General features: G+C 34.1%; 1 protein-coding gene across 2 annotated transcripts in view; it reads left to right on the plus strand.

Moving 5' to 3' along the window:
* jbug (filamin-type immunoglobulin domains fbug) overlaps positions 1-22,970 on the plus strand; it is a 347,148-nt gene that overhangs the window by 102,619 nt on the left and 221,559 nt on the right. For both annotated transcript variants that reach the window (XM_085807591.1, XM_085807590.1), the window contains exons 2-6: positions 8,215-8,404; positions 14,821-14,886; positions 15,007-15,220; positions 19,683-19,800; positions 22,772-22,962. In XM_085807591.1, coding sequence (XP_085663717.1) covers positions 8,215-8,404; positions 14,821-14,886; positions 15,007-15,220; positions 19,683-19,800; positions 22,772-22,962 — 779 coding nt within the window. The remainder of the gene's footprint in view (positions 1-8,214; positions 8,405-14,820; positions 14,887-15,006; positions 15,221-19,682; positions 19,801-22,771; positions 22,963-22,970) is intronic.

The raw sequence follows: 22,970 nt of genomic DNA on the forward strand, positions 1-22,970 counted from the left end.
GTTGGCCGCCTGGGAAAATTTGTGTATAATGCGTCCGTGTTGATTAATATCCCAGCAGTTCCACTTGCGGTGGTGTGCGTTAAAATCTCCACCTATAATGACTCGATTGTAAGTATTTAATAAAGTTTGCAAATCTGTCTTTACAGAATTTGCTGGTGCGTGTATAGGGAAATAGATGGAGATAATAGCGCAGTGGCTAATCGCACCGACGGTGCGAATAGCTAAAAGGCTATTCACACTACCTACGTTTGCGCATGCGCACAATTAGCCCAGGTACCAGCATTTTAAGCCGATTTCCGTAACGTAGGTGGTAGCGAGAGCGAAGGCTGTTAACCCTAACTCAGCAATAGAAAGGGCTGTTAATAATTCAACAGCAAGAGAATAATTTGCAAGTAATAATTATCAGTTACAACAAGGACGAAGTCAATCTATATACATGATAATGTTCAGGAAATCATTAGATACAATACGGATTTAATGATGGTTCTAATTGCAAGCGAGGACGAGTAATTAGTTAAAAAATCTTTAATGTATTGACAAAAAGGCTACAGAAATTACTTAAATTCTTTTATTTAACAGAGGAATTTTTATGCAAACTTAGACCCTAGTCTAATAGCATAGGACTGTCACAATTTATTATTCAATGAAAAAACTTACTGAAAATTATAATATTTTTATATATTCATCACTTTTTCAGTATCCACACATATGTATAGGTTCAAATGCCATATTTCAAAATCAAAGTTATTTATGAAATCAAAGTTATTTATGAATCAAAGTTAAATCAAAGTTATTTATGAATTACCTTATAAAATCTGATAAATCATTTATGTGTGCAAATCTTTAAATCTAAATCTCTTGCATTAAATTATTTCTGTCTTTTAAATTACATCCCATTATTTATTTCAATATAATTTATTAATGTGTTTGTACTAATATTTCAAATTTCTGTGAAGTACTTTTTGTGTCCTGAAAATGCCAAATATTTCCATAAAAGAAATAAGCAGGCATACAGAATAATGCATTTAGTAGTTCATATAATCGCTTTTAACTTATTTCATGTCTAAATTTTCTATACAGAAATCCTCTGTCTAATTTTTATTATTTTTTCTCAGACGAAATTTTTCAAAGAGGAATGAATTAAAGTCTTGATTGCGCAAAACACATCTTTAAAGCTAAATGTATTCTAAGTACAAAAAATGTAAACAAGATTTTGCCCCCCCCCGCCCAAAAAATCAGTAATTTAAACTATTGCAACCGTTCAGGAAAAGGATAAACATTGCGAACATTAAAATCTGCCCTTTTTTATATATGCTTTAATAAAAGGAAATGTGTTCCTTCTTTTTATAAGAAAAGGAACCCATTTTCCTTTCTAAACTTTTGAAAGTCGCCAACGCTTAAAAAATGATAAACTACGCCAAGGTAGAAACCCGCCTTTACTACAACAGTTCACAAACGTGGAATCTGTTCCCTTCGATTGGGTTCAAATGACGGATCTGGCAACTCAATGCGCATGCGGGGTTAATGTTAGTGCGAATAGTTTAAGCGGCTAATCGCACCGGTGGTGCGAATAGCATCGGCCGAGATAATAGTGAATGGTCGTGATGTGTTTGGAGTGAGTGTAATAGAGGCTTCTATGGCTAAAAGCTGTGGCAGTGGTGTGATATGATGAGAAATGGAGCGCTTAATTGAAATGAGCAGTCCTCCTCGTGCATTTCCTTGGGGAGCATATCTCCCGACCATCGGTCGATCCCATCTGTAGTTAACATAGATACAAGCATGTGTTCTTGTATGAGTAGAATATCGGGGCAGAATTCGTGCATAAACTCCTTGAGCTCGAAGGCTTTAGGGAGCAATCCATTTGCGTTCCATGTAACAATTGTTAAAGACTGATTATTATTACTCAGATACATGATTAGCAATTTCACTTATAATTTCAAAAAAATAGAAACATTTTGTCCTATACTATCAGTAAGAGCATTAAGCTTAGGCATATATTTTTTAAATACATTATTCATAATTGAAATATTCTGGATTCCAAAAATATTATTTAAATTAGATATATGTTTAATAAAGGTAGCGAATTCAAAAACCTGACTTTTGTCAGTATAATTTTGCATAACAATTTTTCTATTAGCATTCTTGTTATAATTGCCATTACTACTGGCCTGACCATTGGATTGACTATTATTCTTAGCATTAATTTCTGGTACATTTTCACTTTCCTGTACATTTAGTGCAGCAGAAGACGACGTGGTGGGACCTTCGAAAGGTGTAAAATTTGGGTGCTCTTGCTGACGTTTAGCCATTTGAGCATGTGAAATTCTGTTTTTTTACAGTGTAATCTTTTCTATTCATGGGTGGTTTATTTTTAGGGAATTTACAACCCCTGTACGAAGCTGTGTGATTTCCATTGCAGTTGCTGCACCTTGGCTCAGCAATTCTTCCCTTCGTTGGACAATCAACCGCTTTATGTTGTTCAGAACACTTCACGCAGCGAGGCGTGAAAAAGCAGTTTTCCGATGAATGGTGCCAGCTTTGACAATTGTAACACTGGGGCACCTGGTTTTTAGAGACATATTTTTCAATTTCAACAGAAAATAACGAATCTTTCACATAATAAATATTTTCAGCATTTTCATTTTTGACCACCTCAACCATGAAAAGCGGCATTGGGGCTCTGGTCTTGCGTCTCGTGAGCTGCGTAATTTTGGCAATCGAAAAACCTTTCTTAGGCAGGGCGTTAACTATGTTCTGCTTATTTGTTGTCATTCCAAGTCCTTAATGGGTCGTTCATATTTTGCATTGATAACGTAATGTCAATCTTTTTACTTTGGAATAATGCGCTTAACACGCGGTGGTCTTCAGGTGTGTGTGGGGGGGTAAGATTTTCAATAGTTCTCCATTAATTTTACCTAAGAATTTAGCCTTAGTACTTTTTGATAATTTTTGCAGAAATTCCTCATGCGTATCATTGCCGGGGTTTACCATTATTGGGGGGACAGCCGGTTGGCTTACAGTCGCCTGCTGCTTCGTCCCATAGAAATGAATGTAAAGTATTTCCGGACTTTCGGAATTCGACCAGCAGTCACGTGACACTAATGCTGGAACCGGTTGGAGGTTGCAGATAGGCTCTCTACCAGTATATATCTCATTGGTATCAATTTTTTTTTTTTTTTTTTTTTTTGTAAATAGTGTGTTTTAAAGGTGATAATATGCTCTACCGTAACTTAGTTACTGGGAAGGGAGTACTGTTGTGGCTTATACAGAAATTTTAAATACTGATTAATATCGTTTTATTTGTTTTTTGTTGTTCTTGGAATGGCAAAAATAAAAGATTATTCAGTGTTGGTCTAAGAACTGTTTACGGTTGCTAAAAGCTTTAATAAAGATTATTTTTGATTTAAAATGTGGATTAACGTTATTTGAAGAAACGGAGTTCTAATCATAAAGATAAATTTAGAGTCAGGAGCCAATACGCTTACCCTTGTCTCATTGGCGTCGAAATTTAAACCATTTGCATATCTTTTACAGAGTACATTCTTGCCGAATTTCGTGATTTGTGGCTCGAATTTCTTCTGATTGCATGTGACAAAGTATATGTATAAACACAACAATTTCATATAAATAAAACAAATTGCAATAAATAAATAAACGCAAGTTTACAAAAATGCCATAAATATGCTGTGTAACAAATACGAAATAATACGAAACAAATATGCCATAAATATGCTGTGTAATTATGTAAATTAAAATTCTTTTTACTTAACTATTATCAAGTGGCTAGAGTCCAACTGTAATGCAAACCTTATCATTTCTTGGGTAATGGAATAATTTTATTTAGGAAGGAAGGAATTTTCTTTTTCCATAAATTACAAAATTTGTATTGCGTAAGAGGTCGAAAGGATCAATGCTGGGGAAGCAGACGGGACGGTCTTCATGGTTTTGTAATAAAATTATAAATTTTTCTTTATTGTTGTAATTAGTCATATCGGATTTTCAGTATATGTTATGCAATTTTTTAATTAAATTCATGAAAATTTCTTGTTTTATATTAAAAAAAGCAAGAGCTGCTTGAAAAAATAATTTTGTGATCAAATGTATGAAAAGCCCAAGTCAGTATAATTATGCTACTGTTAAAGGTTATAAGGAATTTTTTTCTTCCTTGGCACGAGCTTTTATGCTATAATTTGAAACATATTTGGCTAGCAATCGGGATGTCCACAGTTTGGATCCCTGTGAGGACATCACTGATTTCTCATACTTCCCACCTGTGAAAAATCGCAGTTGCTCTACAAAGATGCCTGACTAAATGTGGTGGATGAAAATTCATCACCACTGTATATGGCAACTGACTTCCTCTCCTTCCCGTTCGCCCTTTAAGTGGGGTAGTATTGTATGGAAAGAATTTTCTCTTTGCCACAATTCAACTAGGCAGTGGCGGCTCGTAATAAGCATTGTGGAACTGCAGCACCCCCTATTTCTACTTATTATTATTTTTAATATTTAAATATAGTGTGCCCTTTAGTCTTTAATTCTTTCTTTATACTTTTACAATACATAATCATTAAGCTTAATGTCAGTAGCCATCCCCCACTTTGTGAAAAAAGTACGAGTCTTTGTTTGTAACTGCGCGCTTCACAGTTGCAGTGACGTGGTGTTTAGCTGTTCTGCGCATGCGCACACAGAAAGCAGCACGCGAGTGGGCAGAAAGAAGATCACTGTCGCTCTTGCAGTGCCGAAATTCTGGCATGTTGTTGGAAACGTGATTTCTTTTTACTCCGCGCGTGTGGTATTCCTCCACAAGGTGGAACTTCATCATACGGACCATAAACAGAGTTAATGAAAATTTGCAACCTTTAAAAAATTGCTTTACTGAAATTCAATCAATATCGAATGCGGAACAGCAACAAGAAACGAAACAACTGTTCCTATTCAAAAGCAACAGGAATTTTAAAATATCTAAATGATGATAATTTCAAGTTTTGGTTAGAGCTTTTTTTATCAGATGCCTCATGTTGAAATACCATACAACTAAATGCAATCCAGAGAAATTAGTGTGTTTAAAGTTAACGAATATATAACAAATTTCAAAATTACTATTTTAGAATAAAGAAACTCGTAGTACTGCGAGAATTTTTCAAAGACACTGATGGCAGAAGCTAAGGAAGGATGTGACTTTATACTATGTATTGATATATAATGCACAGATATTCTTCCACTAAACACTTAGCAGCTGCTAAAGTTAAACATGAAATGCTTCGTTAGTTTTAGGTGTGTGTTTGGTATATTTAATTATGGCAAAGCACACTAGGGCTATCTGCCTAAGAGGAGAGATGCCTTTGTGGATGACTTTCTAAGGAAAACCGGCTCGTATACACGTTACACATGGGGAAAACCACAAAAACACCCATGCAGCCAGCCCGTTCGCGGGATTCGAACCTCGGACCGAACTACCAGTGTTCAGCGACTTTACCGCTCGGCCGCTGGTGGGCCACCTAGTTTTAGGAATGAACATTCTACGGAAGAAATAGTACTGACCACTGAAGCATATCCAATAATTGACAAAGAAAAGCTTGAAACTGAACTAAAAGTATTCTATTGTAGGTCTGATATCCATGAATACTGCAAATTAATTGAGAGATTGAACTTTATCTTCGAAAATAATCTAGATGATGTTCTTTAAGAAATTACGAGACTGATAAAAATTCTCTTGAGAGTTCCCATGACTACATCAGAGGCAGAACGCTGCTTTTCAACATTGAAAAGAATGAAAACTTTTCTAAGAAGCACTAGGAATTCGGAAAGACTAAAAGCGCTTGCATTGCTTTCAATAAAGAAAAATTTCCTCAGTTGTCATCCAGAGATCAAGGAGAAAATTATTGATCTTTTCTTTCAAATTAAAACAAGAAGAATGGATTTCATTTTTAAATGATTAGACAAAGATTGAACTGTAACAATTTTGGTTAAAGTCATTAAGAAATGTTTAATTTTTTTCCTTGTAAGATTTCATGAAGTTTCAAAATAAATGTTCTTTTTATACATGTTTGTTTCCTTTTAGACAATTTTAAAACAAGGGTTAAATTATTTTGGAACAGCACCCCCTCAAATTTTAGCTACGAGCCGCCACTGCAAATAGGTAAAAGCATGAGGAACATCCTTGTTATGTATCTAGGGACTTAAGTTTTAAGCTATTATTTTTTTACCTTAAACCTGGAACTCGGTGCTAACAATGTTATCAACTTCGAATAATTTAATATTCGAGAACTGTGTGTTGGGAAAGTAGATAAATTTGTGAAAATCCATCAACATTATAAGGTTAAAAATAAATTTTAAATTAAATCTTTACACTATTAAAAATAAAATAAATAATAATAAAAATTTAAAAATATGTTACACTTGAGAAACAAACATCTTTTCTTTCTGTTAGTTTTCCTGTATCTGAACATCAAGTGTAGTTCTTAGCCTTGAAATGTTCGTATATCGAAATATTCATGTAGATTAAAGTTATTGGTTTACGGGTAAAGCATATGAGGTTCTCTGTCTGAAAGCTGCATTATAGTTTTTGACTCAGAGTGCCATGGGTGGGGGGACTGTAAACAAGTGTCATTTACCTTTTCATATATCATCAGATGATTTTCAGACAAATACATTTTTAATGTCGTAATTTTGCAAAACACATCAATCACAAACTCCGTATTATCCGAGTTTCGCACTATGCTGAACAGTATGGGGGGCCACCTTACACTAATCAGCTATCATCTGTAGTCAAAGAACATGTATAGATGTTCTTTGTCTGTAGTGGCAAAAGGTTTCATAGAAGTATTGTAATATTAACAAGGAAAGAGCTTCCTTGAATTCCATATTATTTTGAAAAAGAGTTGATTCTGTGCATTCAAAAAGGACGATATCAGTTTAAAATTAAATCGCTATAAGCAATTCAGAAAAAATTCTTAAATATGAAGTTTTTGTTTGATGGACAAACTTTAAAAAAATTCGGAAATCTTTTGAAATATAGAAGTTGAAAACAGTGTTGCATCGCCAAGTATAAATGTATAGCTGCTTTTACTGATTATTTAATATCTAGTTAAAATTAGCAGCTAATGTTTTTACTGTGTTGCATGTCTAAATAATAGAATGGCATACATTGTTTTGTTCCTTGTTAATTAAGTTCATGTTGACTGAAAGTGTATATGCATCTTTTTGCTTGAACTGTTGAAAAAATGTTAGTAAACACTTGAGGCTACTGCCAACCAACCAGCATTTGCATTGTGAAAAAGATACAACCATTGGCCTCAAAACTATGATCGCATTTTATGTGTCATAGTACAGTCATTTGTTTCCAGTGTTTCCAAAGCTGAATTTATGGAATATATGCTTGTATTTGATTTTGTGTAACCCTCTTCTCCTTCATGAGAGGAGGGAAAGACAACCATATATATGGATCTTTGCTTATCTGATATGCTTTGTGGAATCATTAAATGCTTTCCTTACATATATGCATTAGAATTACCAGAAGAAATTATTGCTTTGCTCAATTTTTTACACCAAGTATTTGGGTCTCATATTTATTTCTGCATGTATATTTACTGCTTCTTTTAATTAATGTTATATAGCAGGGGTTCTCAAACTTTTTAAATTTGGTACCACATAAGTAAGAGTAAGAAAGTGTATGTCTCAAATGAGGTGCTGTTTTACATTTAGACTGAACGTTCATTTGAATTTTTTGTATAAAAATTGTACCACCAAAAATAATGTAGCATACCATAGTTTGAGAAACTGCTGTTTATAAGGTAGGGAATGAGGCTGTGACAGTTTTCATGTGTTATGAGGTAATGGGAAGACGTATTTTCTAGAATTGTTGGAAATGATAAGAGCTTTTGCTCTCACTCATCCTAGAGCTTAAGCTTTGAGTTACTCATAAAATTGGTGATGTCTCTACATTACAACTCGTTATTGGAAACTTTCAGGCATGGCTGCGAGATTACATTTATTATAATGGAAAATACTTTTTTTGTATTATTTTCAAAATTTTGTGTATGTATGTGTTGGTAAATTGCAATAAAACCTTTCCTATTTTTAATGAATTGTAACATTTTTCCTAATTCCTTCATAACATCGTCACGCTCCATCCTGTACTACTGATATATTTTGAAATTGAGATGATAAAAATATAACTTTTTTAATAATCTTTTCTTTTTTATTTTAATGTAGGTAATACTGATATAGTTGAAGGAAACTTGAAGCTGATCCTTGGTCTCATATGGTCTTTAATCCTGAGATACCAAATAGGCCGGACAAATTTTCCACCAAAGAAATTGATGATGTCATGGCTTCAAGCAGTTCTTCCTGATCTTCATATTTCTAATTTTACTTCAGACTGGAACAGTGGCATAGCTTTGAGGTATTCTAAAATACACCCAATCGAATCTTTTAGAGAAGTAATCTGTTCTGTATACCTTTTTATTTGCCTGAAATTAAATTTCATTTTAATTCCTGTGCATATGCACTTCAGCAGCACATTGTCTATGTCTATTATTGTATGCAGACAATGTAGCACTATTAGCTACATTGTCTGCACATTGTCTTCAGCAGCACATTGTCCTTATTATTGTGTTAAGGATGAAATAATTACACCACTTCCCAAAAGTCAAGTGCATGAAACACCCTGTATACATACACACATTCACATATTTCCTAGAGATATGTGAAATATTAATGCTGTGCCAAAATACAAATCAGCAAAGTGTAAAGTAATCTCGCTAATGACGTTTCTAATACACTTTGGTTTATTTGATTATGGCAAAGCACGACAGGGATGTCTGCCTAAAGGGGAATGATGTCTTCATAGAGGACTATGAATTTTCTCACTTCCACCTTGTACAAAGGAAAACCATGAAAGTACATGCAGCCAGCCTGTTTTCCTGGAATCAAACCCAGGCTGAACTATCAGTGTTCACCTGTTTTACTGCTTGGTGCCTAGTAGTCTTGTTCCCTAGTAGTCTTGTTCCTAAAATAAAGATTTCCCTATGTGCAAATTCCAGTCTTTGTTTGGGTCTGCTGAGTACTGGGCGTTCGACCTGAGTTTGATTCCAGGCGAATGGACTCACTATATGATTGTTTTTCTCCAAGTGTAACGTATGTATGGTACAGTTTTTCATGTAATATCTTCTACAAAGGCATCTAGCATCATGTGCTTTGCCTTATTCAAATAACCAACCAACTGTCAGTCTTTGTTCGGAAGTGACAAAATACGTTGCTTTGAATTTATTCAGTAAAGCCTATAGCTTGTACTCTCCTGTATTAAAGACAAAGAGCAATGTGTAGTGTCCCAGAAGTAATCATTGCATGCAAGCCAGTACTAAAAAAAAAACAGTTCTTCTAACCTCAAGCTACTTACCACAAGTTCGTAAGCTGCTTAAAAAAAGCCTACTAATATTTAAGATGTCAAAATGCCCAGTAGGTGCCAAATTTTAATACAACAAAGATACTTAAATGAATTAATTTTTGAAATAAATTGTCTGAATCTTTAATCTTCTTTACTTCATGAATTCTATGGGTCCAGCTATGGTAGAAGAATTAATGTGCTTTTTTAATGCAGTCCAAAATCACCTCATGATGCTGAAAAACAACTACAGTGCCTATACTATACGTCAAAAATTAAACATTTCCGTTGAAGTTTTAGCTGCCCATTATCATGAAGGACAGACAAAACAAATGGGGAGAAGAGCTCTTGAATTACCTTAAGTTAATGAATTTTTTGGGAGGTCCTGAAGTTCATTCTGTTTGCCTCATATCCTTAATATCACTGGCATGCCTAAATTTAACTAATATATATTTATTCAGTAAGCTAAATTTAGGTTGTGAAGCATATGCCAGTGATTAAGTGATTTATAATATGTTTGACTGATCCCTGATGAGTAGTATTGTTTTCTGACAGTAATCTTTTTTCTTTTTCTTAAAAAGAATTTATAAATTTTTGCAGTGTTTATATCTTTACAAAGATAGCAAATTTAGTAACAACAATGTAAACAAAATTATTGCTTGTTTATATGGCTCCATATAAGCACAGGTGTATCAGGGATTAAAGTATTTGAGAATTTAAAAATATTAGTCCAACTCTATAACTGTTCTATTTATTCGACTCTATAACTGTAAAAAGAGTTCAACCATATAACTGTTTCTCTTTCTGATGCTTTTTTACAGCACCTTTGATGTAGTATGAATAATTTCATCATGTATACTATCTCCTAAGTAAAGAAAGCAGCATTTAAAATTTTTTTAATAATATTTGAATATGGTTTTTACTGTTATGGAATGAAATTTAGTAATAGCTTTCATTTAACATTGTAAAGTTACCATTATCTATCCTAAACAGAAATCTTTAACTATAGAAAGCTAATCATTCGTAAATCTTACAGTATCAGTCGGCAGGTTTCTTAAATTCCTTTGCATCCTTTGAATAAATGGTTCACTCTTTCATGTAAAATTACTTGACCTTAAAACACCTGCTTTCTGCATTATTTATTCATTTGCTTGTATTGTTCAGTTAGAATGAGACAAATTTGTAAAGTTTACAAATGAGTAAATTCTACATTAAGTTATTATTTTGAAATTCCCTTCAATTATCTTTTTTTATTGTTTGTCAAGTAACCTTATATATTAGCCATAAGTTTTGGCATTGGCCTGCAACACTGGCTAGTGGGGTAAATGTATCGTATGATAAACCTAAAATTTTACTTCTTTCTGATGAAGAGGATGAAGCCCATGTGTCTGCCGAGAATTAAAGCAATTCGGATTACAGCTACAGTGCTACAAATTAGGATTACACTGAAAAAGAAGATCTAGGAACTACAGATAGTGAAGAAGGTTTAGAGTTAGTAATGCTAGACGAAGCAAAAGAATTTTTCCTAAGATTTTGACACCTCCAACTAATACAAACTCTATGAGATAATTCCAGAGGAAAATGTAAAAGAATTTCGAAACAACAAAACAGTTACTTCTAGCAGTACTGAACATACAGGGAAGATGAGTGAAAAATTTTTATATGAGAGTTCTTTCATCATAAATCCAAGGAAATTGGGATTTATAGGTAAATATGGGCAAAGATAATCAACTATTTCAAAGACATGTTACACTAGATGTGCTGCTGCTAGAAATGTAGTGCCTGTAGTACTGGGTCCAGAGAACAATGCAAAAAATGCAGATGCTCCATTGGAATGTTTTTCATTGATAAATACTAGTGACATATTTGAAATCTATCAATTCAAATGTATGTGAAAAGTGTACAAAGTATTCTAAACAGAATTCATCTAATATTTCAGAAACTAATGTTCTTGAAATAAAAACTCTGATAGGTATTCTAAGTACAACACAAAAAGTTAACTATTTGCTGTTAAAAGAGATTTTCAATACAACATTTTGTGGATTCAGATATAAAAACTACAATGCGTTACAACAGATTTGATCTCCTTCTTAGAATGCTTATGTTTCAGTGATAAGTCGAAGAGAAAAGGAATTAGAAAGAGATAAATTTTCTCTGATTAGAGAACTTTAGAATTATTTTGTGAATAATCACCACCAATCATATATACCCATCATGCTACCACCACCATCATCATCTTATCAATCATATACCATATCATTTGTAACTAGTATTGATGAATAGCTACTTACTTTCTGAGTCTGCTGTCCTTTCCACATGTACAAACTGAATAAACCCTCTGAATATGGTATAAAAATTGTGATGTTATGCAGTGTTGGTAGTAAATATATGATTGACACTATTCTTTATGCTGTGAAGTCTACAAAATGCTATAGGTCTCCCATTAACTGAGTATTTTGTAAAAGAGTTAACCAAATCTATACATGGATGAAATCCTAATATAACCTTGGGTAATCGATTTACTTCTGCTTCGTTAGCCACCAAGATTTTGAAACCACCTTTTAAACTTAACTATGATTGGAACTTTACAAAAGAACAAATGAGAAATTCCAGATGAATTCTTAAATGTAAAAGATAGATAAGTAGTCACGTCTTTGTTCTGCTTTGAAAAGAAATTAACTCTTCTGTTTTACGAGACCAAGCTAAATAGTTTTACTTCTTTCAATGACACATTCTAGTAACGTCATAAATGCAAAAATTAACAAAGCAGATATTGTAGTCTTTTATATGTAGCTCTACAAAAGGTGACATGAGCACTTTTGAACAGAAGTGCAGCTTAATGTCTTGCAGCTGGAAAACAAGATGATGGCCTCTTTGTATTTTTATGGAATTTTAAATACAGCTTTAATAAATTACTGTATTATTAATTGCCACAATGCTTCTCAGACTAGAAAAGAATTCATTCCTTATGAGAGATCTAAGCACTGAATTGATCAAACCTTGGTTATAGAAGCGTCTTGTGACTCCAACTTTGAGCACCACTCTATGCAAGATCATATATCTGGAAATCTTAATGTGAATGATCCAAGACATTGTCAAATAGAACTGAAGTCAAATAATAGGTCAATTTGTTCATTTTGCGCTTATTCTAAATAGCAAATAACTGCAATATACTGCAATGTGCTCAAATGCTATGTGTAGTGAACACAGTGGAAAATGTTGTTTAAATTGTAATGAACAGATGAAATAATTATTTTCTTTGTGTATGACATTGATATTTTTCCATTAATCTTTTGAAGTAAAATATTTTGCAAAATTTAAACCACATTTCAAAGTAGAATTAGAGTCATATTTTTTATGAAACATTTGCTTCAGCATTCCTTGTAGTAAGGTTAAATCTCTAAGGTTAAGGAATCTCAAAACCTCGCATGCTTGGTAAATATAGTATTATGTAGTTTAATAGTTTTATAATCGATTATCAATATATTTTATGAATTTGGTGTAAACTTTGCTGTGTTGAATCCATTGTACATTTATCATTAGCAAAATTTTATATTCCCTGTATTTTAAACCATTTTTGGTGCTAGCAGAGCTTGCCACATGTTTGGTATAACAAATTGGGAGGAAAAGGCATATAGCATCATTTGCATTACTGAAAGCTGATGAAACAAATCTCATTCCTGAGAATGTGAATATCACAAATCATATTTCGACATACAAATATTGCCAGCTAACTGATTGTTGAATTTACTGTTCACATTCCCTATTTTACTATTCAAATAATTCATGTTATACAGCAAAGTCTTGTTCTGAATTAAAGCCAGCTCAAGAAATTCTTTTAATAGGTAAAGAAAACTATCTTCCTCATAAGAATATTACATTAAAGGGTGTCACAGTTGTCATCTGCTGGCATGCTAAAATGTCTTTGTCTCCGATTCATGTACTTTTCTGAAATCGTGTTTCTTTCAAGCAAGCACCTTCTTTGTTCAAGGCTCAGTCTGCACAGGGCAACACCAATTTCAATGTGAAATCAATTCATATTACCACACTGCCATGACTAAATGTGTGGTACTCGTTAATTTGACTGGTCTGGTTGCAAGTTCCTTACTTTGTCCACAGCCTCACTCATTAACTGTCATATTCTCAGTTCAGGGTATATCTCAGTTCATCTGTGAAGAGAACTATTGCCCATTGCTTTAAGGTTCACATGATTTTCTGATGACACCAATTTGATTGTCCTTTTTTACCCAAGGGTTTCAAAGCAAGAAACTTTTTGTAACTCTGTCTTTTGCCGAAATCTTGTGCATGTAGTTTTAGTTTCACAGTACTGGTAGTTATCTTCAGTTCTGTAGATGTGATATTCAGTAGAAAAGTTGATGTTATTGCTTGTTGATTGATTAGTAATAAATTCTATGTAATGATCATCAAATGATGCTATAACAATAAGATGCTGAGACGCTTGAGCATGTTCGTTTAATAGTCTCTGTAAAACTGCTGCCTCATTTAAAATGCCTTAAAGTGATCACTTAAAAAAATCAGCTACTTCCATAGAAACTGTCTGGCTTCCCATCATTATTCCTTAACTAGGAAACAGGCACTCTCTTAGAACAACAGTACAGCAAACCTAAACTTCTGCTCTCGTATGTCAACACAATACACTTCACTGCTGTTCTCTTATATCGACATATGGTCACCATGATAGGTTTTACATTTGGGAAATGGTATGGAGAGGTGGTAGTTCAGTAAACCAGAGAATCTTGTTCGCAGTGTCCCAGACATCTCCACACCCAGCTGTCTGATTTTTGGGACATCTGATATAAGAGTATACTACTCCCAAGGCGATCTAGGAGGAACTTTTTTTTTTTTTTTTAATTTTAGATTAACCTACTAAACCTGTAAAATGAAATCTAATATATTCCCACAAAAATGTTTTATCTTAATCAAATATGAAAAAAATTCCGAGTTAATTTAAAGACTCCCTAAGCACAAATACAGTTGAAAAGACTTATATTAACTGCAAACGTTTAAGAATTTTCCCTGAGCATTGAAAGTCAAAGGTGCAAACATATTGTTTTTATTTTGTGTCTTTCACACAGTTGAATGTAATTAATTGATTTGCTGTTCACCTAGGGATATTATATTCTGATGTCATATTATATATTATTATATTCTATCTCTTATTAAAAGAGAGTAATTTTGGTGCACTATAGATGCACTTGTTATTTGAAAATTGTGCTTCTGCTCAACCTTTGGAGGTCAGTGTAGATTCAGAGTTGTAGTAGTAGATGGAAGTAGCAGTCTAAAAGTTATTGAAAATGTTATTACATCCATGTTATGGGTATTAGACATCCTATTTATATAATAGTGCTGAAATGAAGTTCAGTGTTTTAGAAAAATATTTTTAAATGCATTTTACATTGTTTTTCAATTTTCAGTGCATTATTGGACTATTGCAAACCTGGGTTAATTCCTCACTGGAAGTCCTTAAGCATAAAAAGCAGGTACTTTTTTTATATTACGTTAAAATTGAAATTTTGTGTTCATTTTTTTGTGTATTTTGTGTATACATTATTTTATATGGCTTGCTCACTTCTTCCCCCTATTCTTTTTTTTTACTGTAGTGTAGAAAATTGTCGAACTGCTATGTATTTAGCTCGAGATGAGTTTTCCATTCCTATGATACTCACACCTGAAGACTTAGCCAGTCACAACTTGGATGAATTGTCTGGCATGACATACTTATCATATTTCATGAGAGATGATAGTCCTGGCTATCAAGCTACTTTGAGATGGGTGCAAAAGCAATTGCCACAGTTTAATATTCAGAATTTTACTGTAAGTTACAAGTATTTCTTTATCATGTTAAGTAGTTAAGCTTCATGTTTTAGTCTTCTGTAGCATTCAGATAATCAGGTGTGGAATTCTTCTTTTCAGTATTTTTTAAATATTTACCCTGCTGCCAATCCAAAATGCAACAGAAAGGACAAGATATCAAAGGCAGATTTATTCCAAAGATTGCACATAGTAGCAATGTTAACTGATTTGAAATACAGCCTTTTTTTGAGATGAGGAAGACAATAAAATCAGTATTGCCTGCAGATTTGACAGTATTGGCTGCTACATACCATGGCACTGAATGAAAGAGGCTTTGGGTATGTTATTCAGGAATAGAGTCCATGCTGCTTCCACACACAGGCAAAGTTCATCTGGTGTACCTGTGGGTATGGCGTGCTGGGCTAGGCATTCTCTAATCATTGACCAAACATGTTTAATGGGCGATAGACCTGGAAAATGGGCAAGCCAGGGTAACAGTGCAGTACGTGGGCTACAAAGAAAGCTTCAACATTGTGTGCCACGTGTGGTCGCACAGTGTCCTGTTAAAATGTGGTCACAGGCAAACCCTGAATGTAAGGAAGGAGAACAGGCTGCAAAATCTTAGAGATTCAATGTTGGTTGCTAAGTGCACTGATAATGCATATTAAGGGCATGCAGAAGTGGAATCCAGTACCACCACACATCATAACACCGAATGCAGGACCAGTGCAGTGCATAACACGACAGCTGAACAGCCTCTTTCCATGGTTCTCCAAACTCTAATCCAACCATCTTGGCAGAAGTGTGATTCATCTGAAAATTCAGTGTTATGTCATTTGGATGTCCATCTTTGCTGTTCATTGCACCGCTGCAAACTTCTTAAAGGTAAGCAAAGCAATGGATGCTTAGCAGACAGTCCATTATCCTCTAAACAACACTGAGTAGTTCATGCAGATGTTTGTTCTGTTACAGTCTGTATTTTTTATAATATGGTTGCAGATGTGGCAATGTGCTGCATCACTGCCATGCTTGCATTTTGCTTGTCTTCCTATGGTGTGGTGCAACAAGGCAAATGCAATTGCTTCTTGTGTGTCAGTTGTTCCCTCCTCCATCCACTGATTCTATATTTGCATGACTTCCTTGGCTACATCTGACGTGATGGCCGGTTTTCTTGGAAGATAATCTGCAGTCTCTGTATGCAACAATTCTGCCTCGGTCAAACTCAGAAATGTGCTCAAACGATACTTATATTTTTCTATGAGGCATATATTTACATTCCATTCCTTTTGCAGAACAATCTTCTAATTGTGAAAGTGTGACTGGAGGCAGAATTTGAGCATGATGTTTGTACTTCATATACTCCAAGAAATGTTCCTTGATGTTCTGATTGGAGAATTAACATGACCAGATGAGATGTCCTGTTTCATCTTGCTGTTCAAACCATGTTTAATTATTCAAACAGTGTAGATTGGAGCATTATTATTTTGAAAAAGCAATCGTTTTCCAGAGAAGAAAGGATGGAAAGGATGGACATGATCTTCAGGTCGCTCTGATAGTAATTTGCTTTAAGAATATGCAGTATTCTTCAAGTATACAGAATAACAAATATGCCAAGACTGCACCAAGATATCATACCCTATGCTAACAGGGAGCAAAATCTATGTTTAACAGTCAGCAAGAGGCAGGCAGGTATAAATTTTTCTCTGCATATTTTCCAGACATAAACCTGCCTACTTGTGTGAAATGGGGTGAATGATGATTCATCAGACTAGATTGCTCATTGCCAGTGCTGTAAGGACCAGCACTGGTGAGCTGTGTGCTACTGATATCACTAGAAAGCATCACATTATATCACCAATGGTTTATGAGTTGCTACTGTGCCATAAATGTTTGCAGCTTGGAGTTTTCTTTTGACTGTTTTAGGTGAAAAGAGTCCTAGAGATGAATGTTCATTTAGGATGTTATCCGAGGCAGCAACTTCTTGCGATTTCAGGCTATTTTGAGCTTAAATACCTGTCTATCCTTATTATTCAGTTTTGCCTTTTGTCCACTGGGGGCTTCAGAGATGCTTTCTGACCACATTTTGTGTATGCTGTCACAATAGCTGATAACATGCTGCTTGCACACCCAAAACATTTTGATGTGCCCATAAAGGAGGCTTCAACTAAACACCCTTAATCAATCATGCTTCTTTGGATCACAATGCTATCAGATCTTGCATTTCAGCATCTCTTGGAGAGTACAATGATCTCATGCAACATCTGTGACAACTGTTGACAGAGTGAAACATTCCATTTGTGCAACTAGGTGACAGACTTCTGTAGTAGTTGGTGCTGCTGTACCACAGGTGTGAAATGCAGCATACTTTTTGGCAGTTATTTGTATTTTTTGCACACCATTTGTAAATTTTTGAAGGGAAGAAAAGAAAGAAATTTTGTGATTAACCCCTTAACTGCCGCGGGCGTATATATACGCCTTGCTCAGCCGATGCGTTAACTGCCCCAGATGCACGCAGATGCGCAGCCGATGCGTTAACTTTGCGAATAATTTTAGGTGTAGCAGCGCAAAGCAAATGATAGCAGTTTGGAAGGACGTATATATACGCCTGGGGCAGTTAACGCATCGGCTGAGCAAGGCGTATATATACGCCCGCGGCAGTTAAGGGGTTAAAAGAAATATATGTATTGATTTACTAATAGTTATTACCACCTATTATATTCAGTACTATATATTATAGTAATATTTATCAACATTTTGTATTTTATAATGCTACATAATTTAACACTCTGTGATCAATCTCTAGATGCTTTCTAGTTTGGGGGTCTACAAAAATTTTTTCTTAAATTTGGTATTACAAATAAGTAAATAAGTGCTTGGGTTCAATTCCAAACCATCTTATTATTTGGGCTTCCTGAACTAAATGATGTAGATTTGACACCATTTATTCTGGGATATTTTAACACATACAGTTTAAATTTTGCAGTATAACTGCAAGAATTTAATACTCCATTGCTCCAAACAAGTTAGCCACTGAAACTGACAGTAACATCTTTACAATACTCACAACTAAATTGGATGCCTCATTTCAATTTTGGCAAAGTATTTCATTATTGTTGGCAAACATTCATTATTTCTTATTTTTAAAAAAAATTGCATAATTATTGATCAAAGCCCTCAACTGTGAATACAAGAAAATAATGGTGGAATGTATCATCAGTGCTCATAGTAGCCTGTTGAAACAATTGCACGAAACTGAACTTCAAAGAGCAAGGCAATATTCAACCTTTGCAGCTGTTTTGTGCGTTTGGGGAACAGAGATGCCCACTTCCACAGAGTGTAAATACTTCTTATGCTTTGGTCTTTACAAAGACTAAATTTCCAAAAGGTCTTTATTTTCTGTGTGTCTTTTGTATTTACGCTGGACAATTTACTGTAGCTGCTGTTTTGCAGAATATGCTGTTCTGTTTTTTATTTTCTGTTGAACTGACTAGAATGGGATAAGATTAAATTTTGCCTAAGGTCCAATATGCTGTTCTTAAGAGCTTTGATTTCTTTTCCATCTCATGGAAGAAGCAAATAATGCTCTTATCTAAGATTGTTATATTTAAAGAATACAACACTAGAAATTCTAGAAATTGCTTGGACCCCATTTGTTGCCCATGTGTAATGTGAACAAGACATAATTTTTTTTTTTTTTAAAAAATCCTCTTTTAAGGCGTTGCTTCCCTGAAGCAAATGGCCTTTTTCTTTTGAGTTTGAGGAGTTTTTTGCTCAAAGCTTCCATGCTTAGTGATATAGTATTAGATATCCTTTGAATATAATCCATTGGCACTGTTTCAAAACATATAAAAGGTTTTAGGTATTTATTATCTTATTACTTCAAGTTTCTAACTGAAACTCACCCTGTAATAAGCAAAACAGAACTGTAGTGTGTGAAGATTTTTAAGAGTATTTTTAATAATGAACCTGATAAGACATGCACAAATTCCTACTATGATATGCACAGTAATGTGTCTTGAAAGAATGTGTTTTTGGGCATATCACTGCAATTGATCTTTTGTGATCATGGTTATAGGATATTAATAAATGATAATTTATTACTTTTCTTCCCTTGGACTAGAAGGTGAAGCTATGTGCAGCATGAATCAACATGCATTAAAGTTTGAGAGACATAATTTGGGAGCAGGCATACTGTGTGAAGAGGTGATATATTGGCTGCAATATTAGTATATTATGACTATTGTTTGTTTCATACCATACTTTGCATTATTTAATGTGTGCTCGTTATTTGTTAAAAGTCATGGTGAACTCATATTGTAACCCATTCAGTGCTTTATTGCAAAGTGTGATTGTTCATATGTTCTGGTTGCCTTACAGAGTAAAATTTGTGTGCATTATTTTGAGAGAGAGAGAGGAATTATTAGGTGTGTGCATATAAGTATGGTTTTTAAATAATTTTCTAAAGGAATTCATTTCTTTACAGACTGATTGGAATGATGGTCTTGCTCTTTGTGCTCTAGTAAAAGCATATGGAGCTAATGTTCCTGATTACACAGAACTAAAAAGGGAAAGATCATTTTGGGAACAAAATATCCAACATGGTAAGTATTAAATCAATACTTTGTTTAACTCATTATTTTCCTTCAGATGAAAGAGCACTTTGCTCTCGAAATGTTTTATATTAATTTTAATAAAAATTGTAAACTTGTTCTGAGATTTATTGACCTCGGTATTTTGTTTTGTGTAAACACAATTTTTCTGCATTGCTTTAAGACTGAAAATTTTCAGTCTGCCCCAGTGGGTCTGCAAAATAAGAACTATTAGCAGTGAATATTAACTATAATGATTTTTGCCCCTTAAAATGTGAACAGCAGCATAATTAAGACAGTAATAAGGCTAACAATAAGATGAACCTAAGACCAGCTATATCTACTTAAGCCCTTACCTTGAACATTTCATAGGTTTAAAGTTTTAAATGACTATCCTAATGGGGCTTTTTTAACTGTAGAAAATTTCAATGTACTGCTGTAAAAATTTTAAAGTTTTTTGTTTGTTTGTTAATGGTCACTTAGCACATATAGCAGGCAGACCCACCAGTAGCCAAGCAGTAAAATCATTGAACACTGGTAGTTCATTCCTGGTTTGATTCCCAGCAAATGGGCTGGTTGCATGTGCATTTTTGTCGTTTTCCCCATGTGTAACATGCATATGAGTTCCCCATGTGTAACATGTACATGAGCCAGTTTCACTTGGAAAATCCTCCTCAAAGGCTTCCCTCCGCTTAGGCAGATAGCATTCAAGTGCTTTGTCATAGTCAAATAAACCTAACTGGCTTATCTGGCAGCATTTTCTTTTCGTATACTATACTGTGAGGATCCAAATCATCAATGCTGCTGCTCCCTTCTCTGCATTCCTTTAGTTTTCTTGCACACTCCAAGTTTGTCCTTGTATAAGCTGCATGCATATGCATAGATTTATTACTGCTGTGTATGTATGCTTTAATTTTTACTGAAATTTGGATTAATTTTTTTTCAAAATGCAATTGTAAAAATTTATTCTGTTCTTTTTAATTTTATATGCAACCATGAGCATTTTACAAACATTAAAAAAAAAATTGTTTCCACTGTGATTCAAAGCCACATTTTGAAATTGTCTGTTCTGTGTTATGCTGAATGCCATTAATCTATATACAAAAATTACTTTCTGTATTTTCTTATGTACATATCTGTACATATTTAAAACTGTTCCCAAAGCGAAAAACTTGTGCATTTTAAATGTGAATGTTTATATGATTATATGTGCTATATATGTGTTTATGTGATTGACTTTTAAATGTATGTTTTCTCAGTTAATAATGCACCTTTAGATGCTGTGTAGAGTAGTTTTGAATAACATCATATTATTTAAGTGCAAACAAATGTTACATTAGTCAAACTGTACATCTTTATTTGAACACTAGTTCAATTACATCTATATTTGAACAGTTTACAACAGCACTGAATAATAGATTTTGAATGTTGTGGTGTAGTGGCCGAAAACGCTACGCAAACCCTGGGTTGAGATGCAGGGTTGAAATAAACTTCAAACTCAAGTTCTAACAATAACATGAATTTTAATAAGATAAAAACATTAATAGTTGCGATTCTTGACAGTATGAGACTTGGATACATTTAGTCCCGTAATTTCAGAATTTTGTTACAGGAAAAATGCTCTATCGCATTATACACGAGGAATGATCATTCTAGCTGGCCAACATGTACATGAGCCAGTTTCACTTGGAAAATCCTCCTCAAAGGCTTCCCTCCCCTTAGGCAGATAGCATTCAAGTGCTTTGTCATAGTGAAATAAACCTAACTGGAGTATCTGGCAGCATTTTCTTTTCAACATGCCGATAGCTCCAAACAAGAAAGTTTTTTCCTCTTCTCAGGAAACCACCTTATATATCATGTTTACTTGCGCTGAACTCCTGGGGGGGAATTCTTTCACTCATACATAACAAAGTGTCCATCTCCTAACCCTGGTGAAAAGACTTATCTCTTTGTCTACTGGAGTGACCTTCCAGGCTGCAACCGGAATCATAAACAAAGGCACATGATTTCACCACCGATAAGAAAACTATTGCACTCTGAAATCATTCATCCTAGACAATGAACCTTTATGCCATCTTGTCACAACTCCTCCCCTCATAGAAGAATTTTTCCTAGACTATGAAAGGGAAAATTCTAAATACTTTTCACTGCTTTCAAAACACAAGTGGTAATCATTTAAATGATAATAGAGAAGCCAGTTACATTACCCTGCACTTATTTCTAGATAACATCACCTTGAGACAGATAAGCATAAAAACAAGAATACAACCAAAAATAATTTAAACTACTTTTAATGTCTGCCTCATACACGGTGCCTCAAATTTTACGAAATGCTAATACATTTCATAATTTGCTAATACCAATGCTAATACTCCATAAAACATTTAATTCTAACCATCTTGAAAATGAAATATACACTGTAAACAATTTTAAATCTACAAAAGTATAATTCCAAAATGCTACAAAAACTTTTTATGACAACTGTTATTTTCCTAGAATCAATCTGCGTTGAATCAGCCAAAAGATAAGGAATATCAACTTCTCCCTCGATATCCTCCATCATGAGATTTACAAACTCAGGGTGCTGATGATAAGGTTCAGTCAAATTCCCCTGACAAATGGTATCACTGTTATGCTTACCCGGTATCTTTACACTATGGTTGGTTTCAGAACTCGCACTAGTTACTTTCCAATCTTTTCCGTTTTCCAAGCACAAAGCTTTCGAAACTGTTTTCACTGTTCGAACTTATATAATTATTCTGTTTCTAGTAGAACTTGTGCATAACATGTGATCGTGTATTAAATAAATAATATATTAATAAAATATTTTGTGTTAATACTTGGGCTTTCCGTTACCTTGATAATGACCTATAAGTTACCTACAAAAATAATTCCTTTTTATTCTGTTTTATTTTTATATGTATGTCCATGCAATCTCTTATAGCTTGTTTCTGTCATATTTAATTATATTTGCTACTCAAAGGAATACTTGGAGGTGAAAGCTTGGGTGTTCGACCTTTATTGAAACCAAAGGAACTTTCTGATCCTGAGATAGAACATCTTGGAGTAATGGCATATATTGCTCGTTTCCAGTGGGTAAAGCCTCAAAAAAGGCCACAAGATAAAATCAGCATTACTGGAGTCAATTTAAATAATGTACATGTCGATAAGCCAGTAAGTAA

The sequence above is a fragment of the Stegodyphus dumicola genome, chromosome X1 (genome assembly GCF_044657685.1).
Source record: "Stegodyphus dumicola isolate Sdum_Otavi_A_Nest chromosome X1, ASM4465768v1".
Taxonomy (NCBI): Eukaryota; Metazoa; Arthropoda; class Arachnida; order Araneae; family Eresidae; genus Stegodyphus; species Stegodyphus dumicola.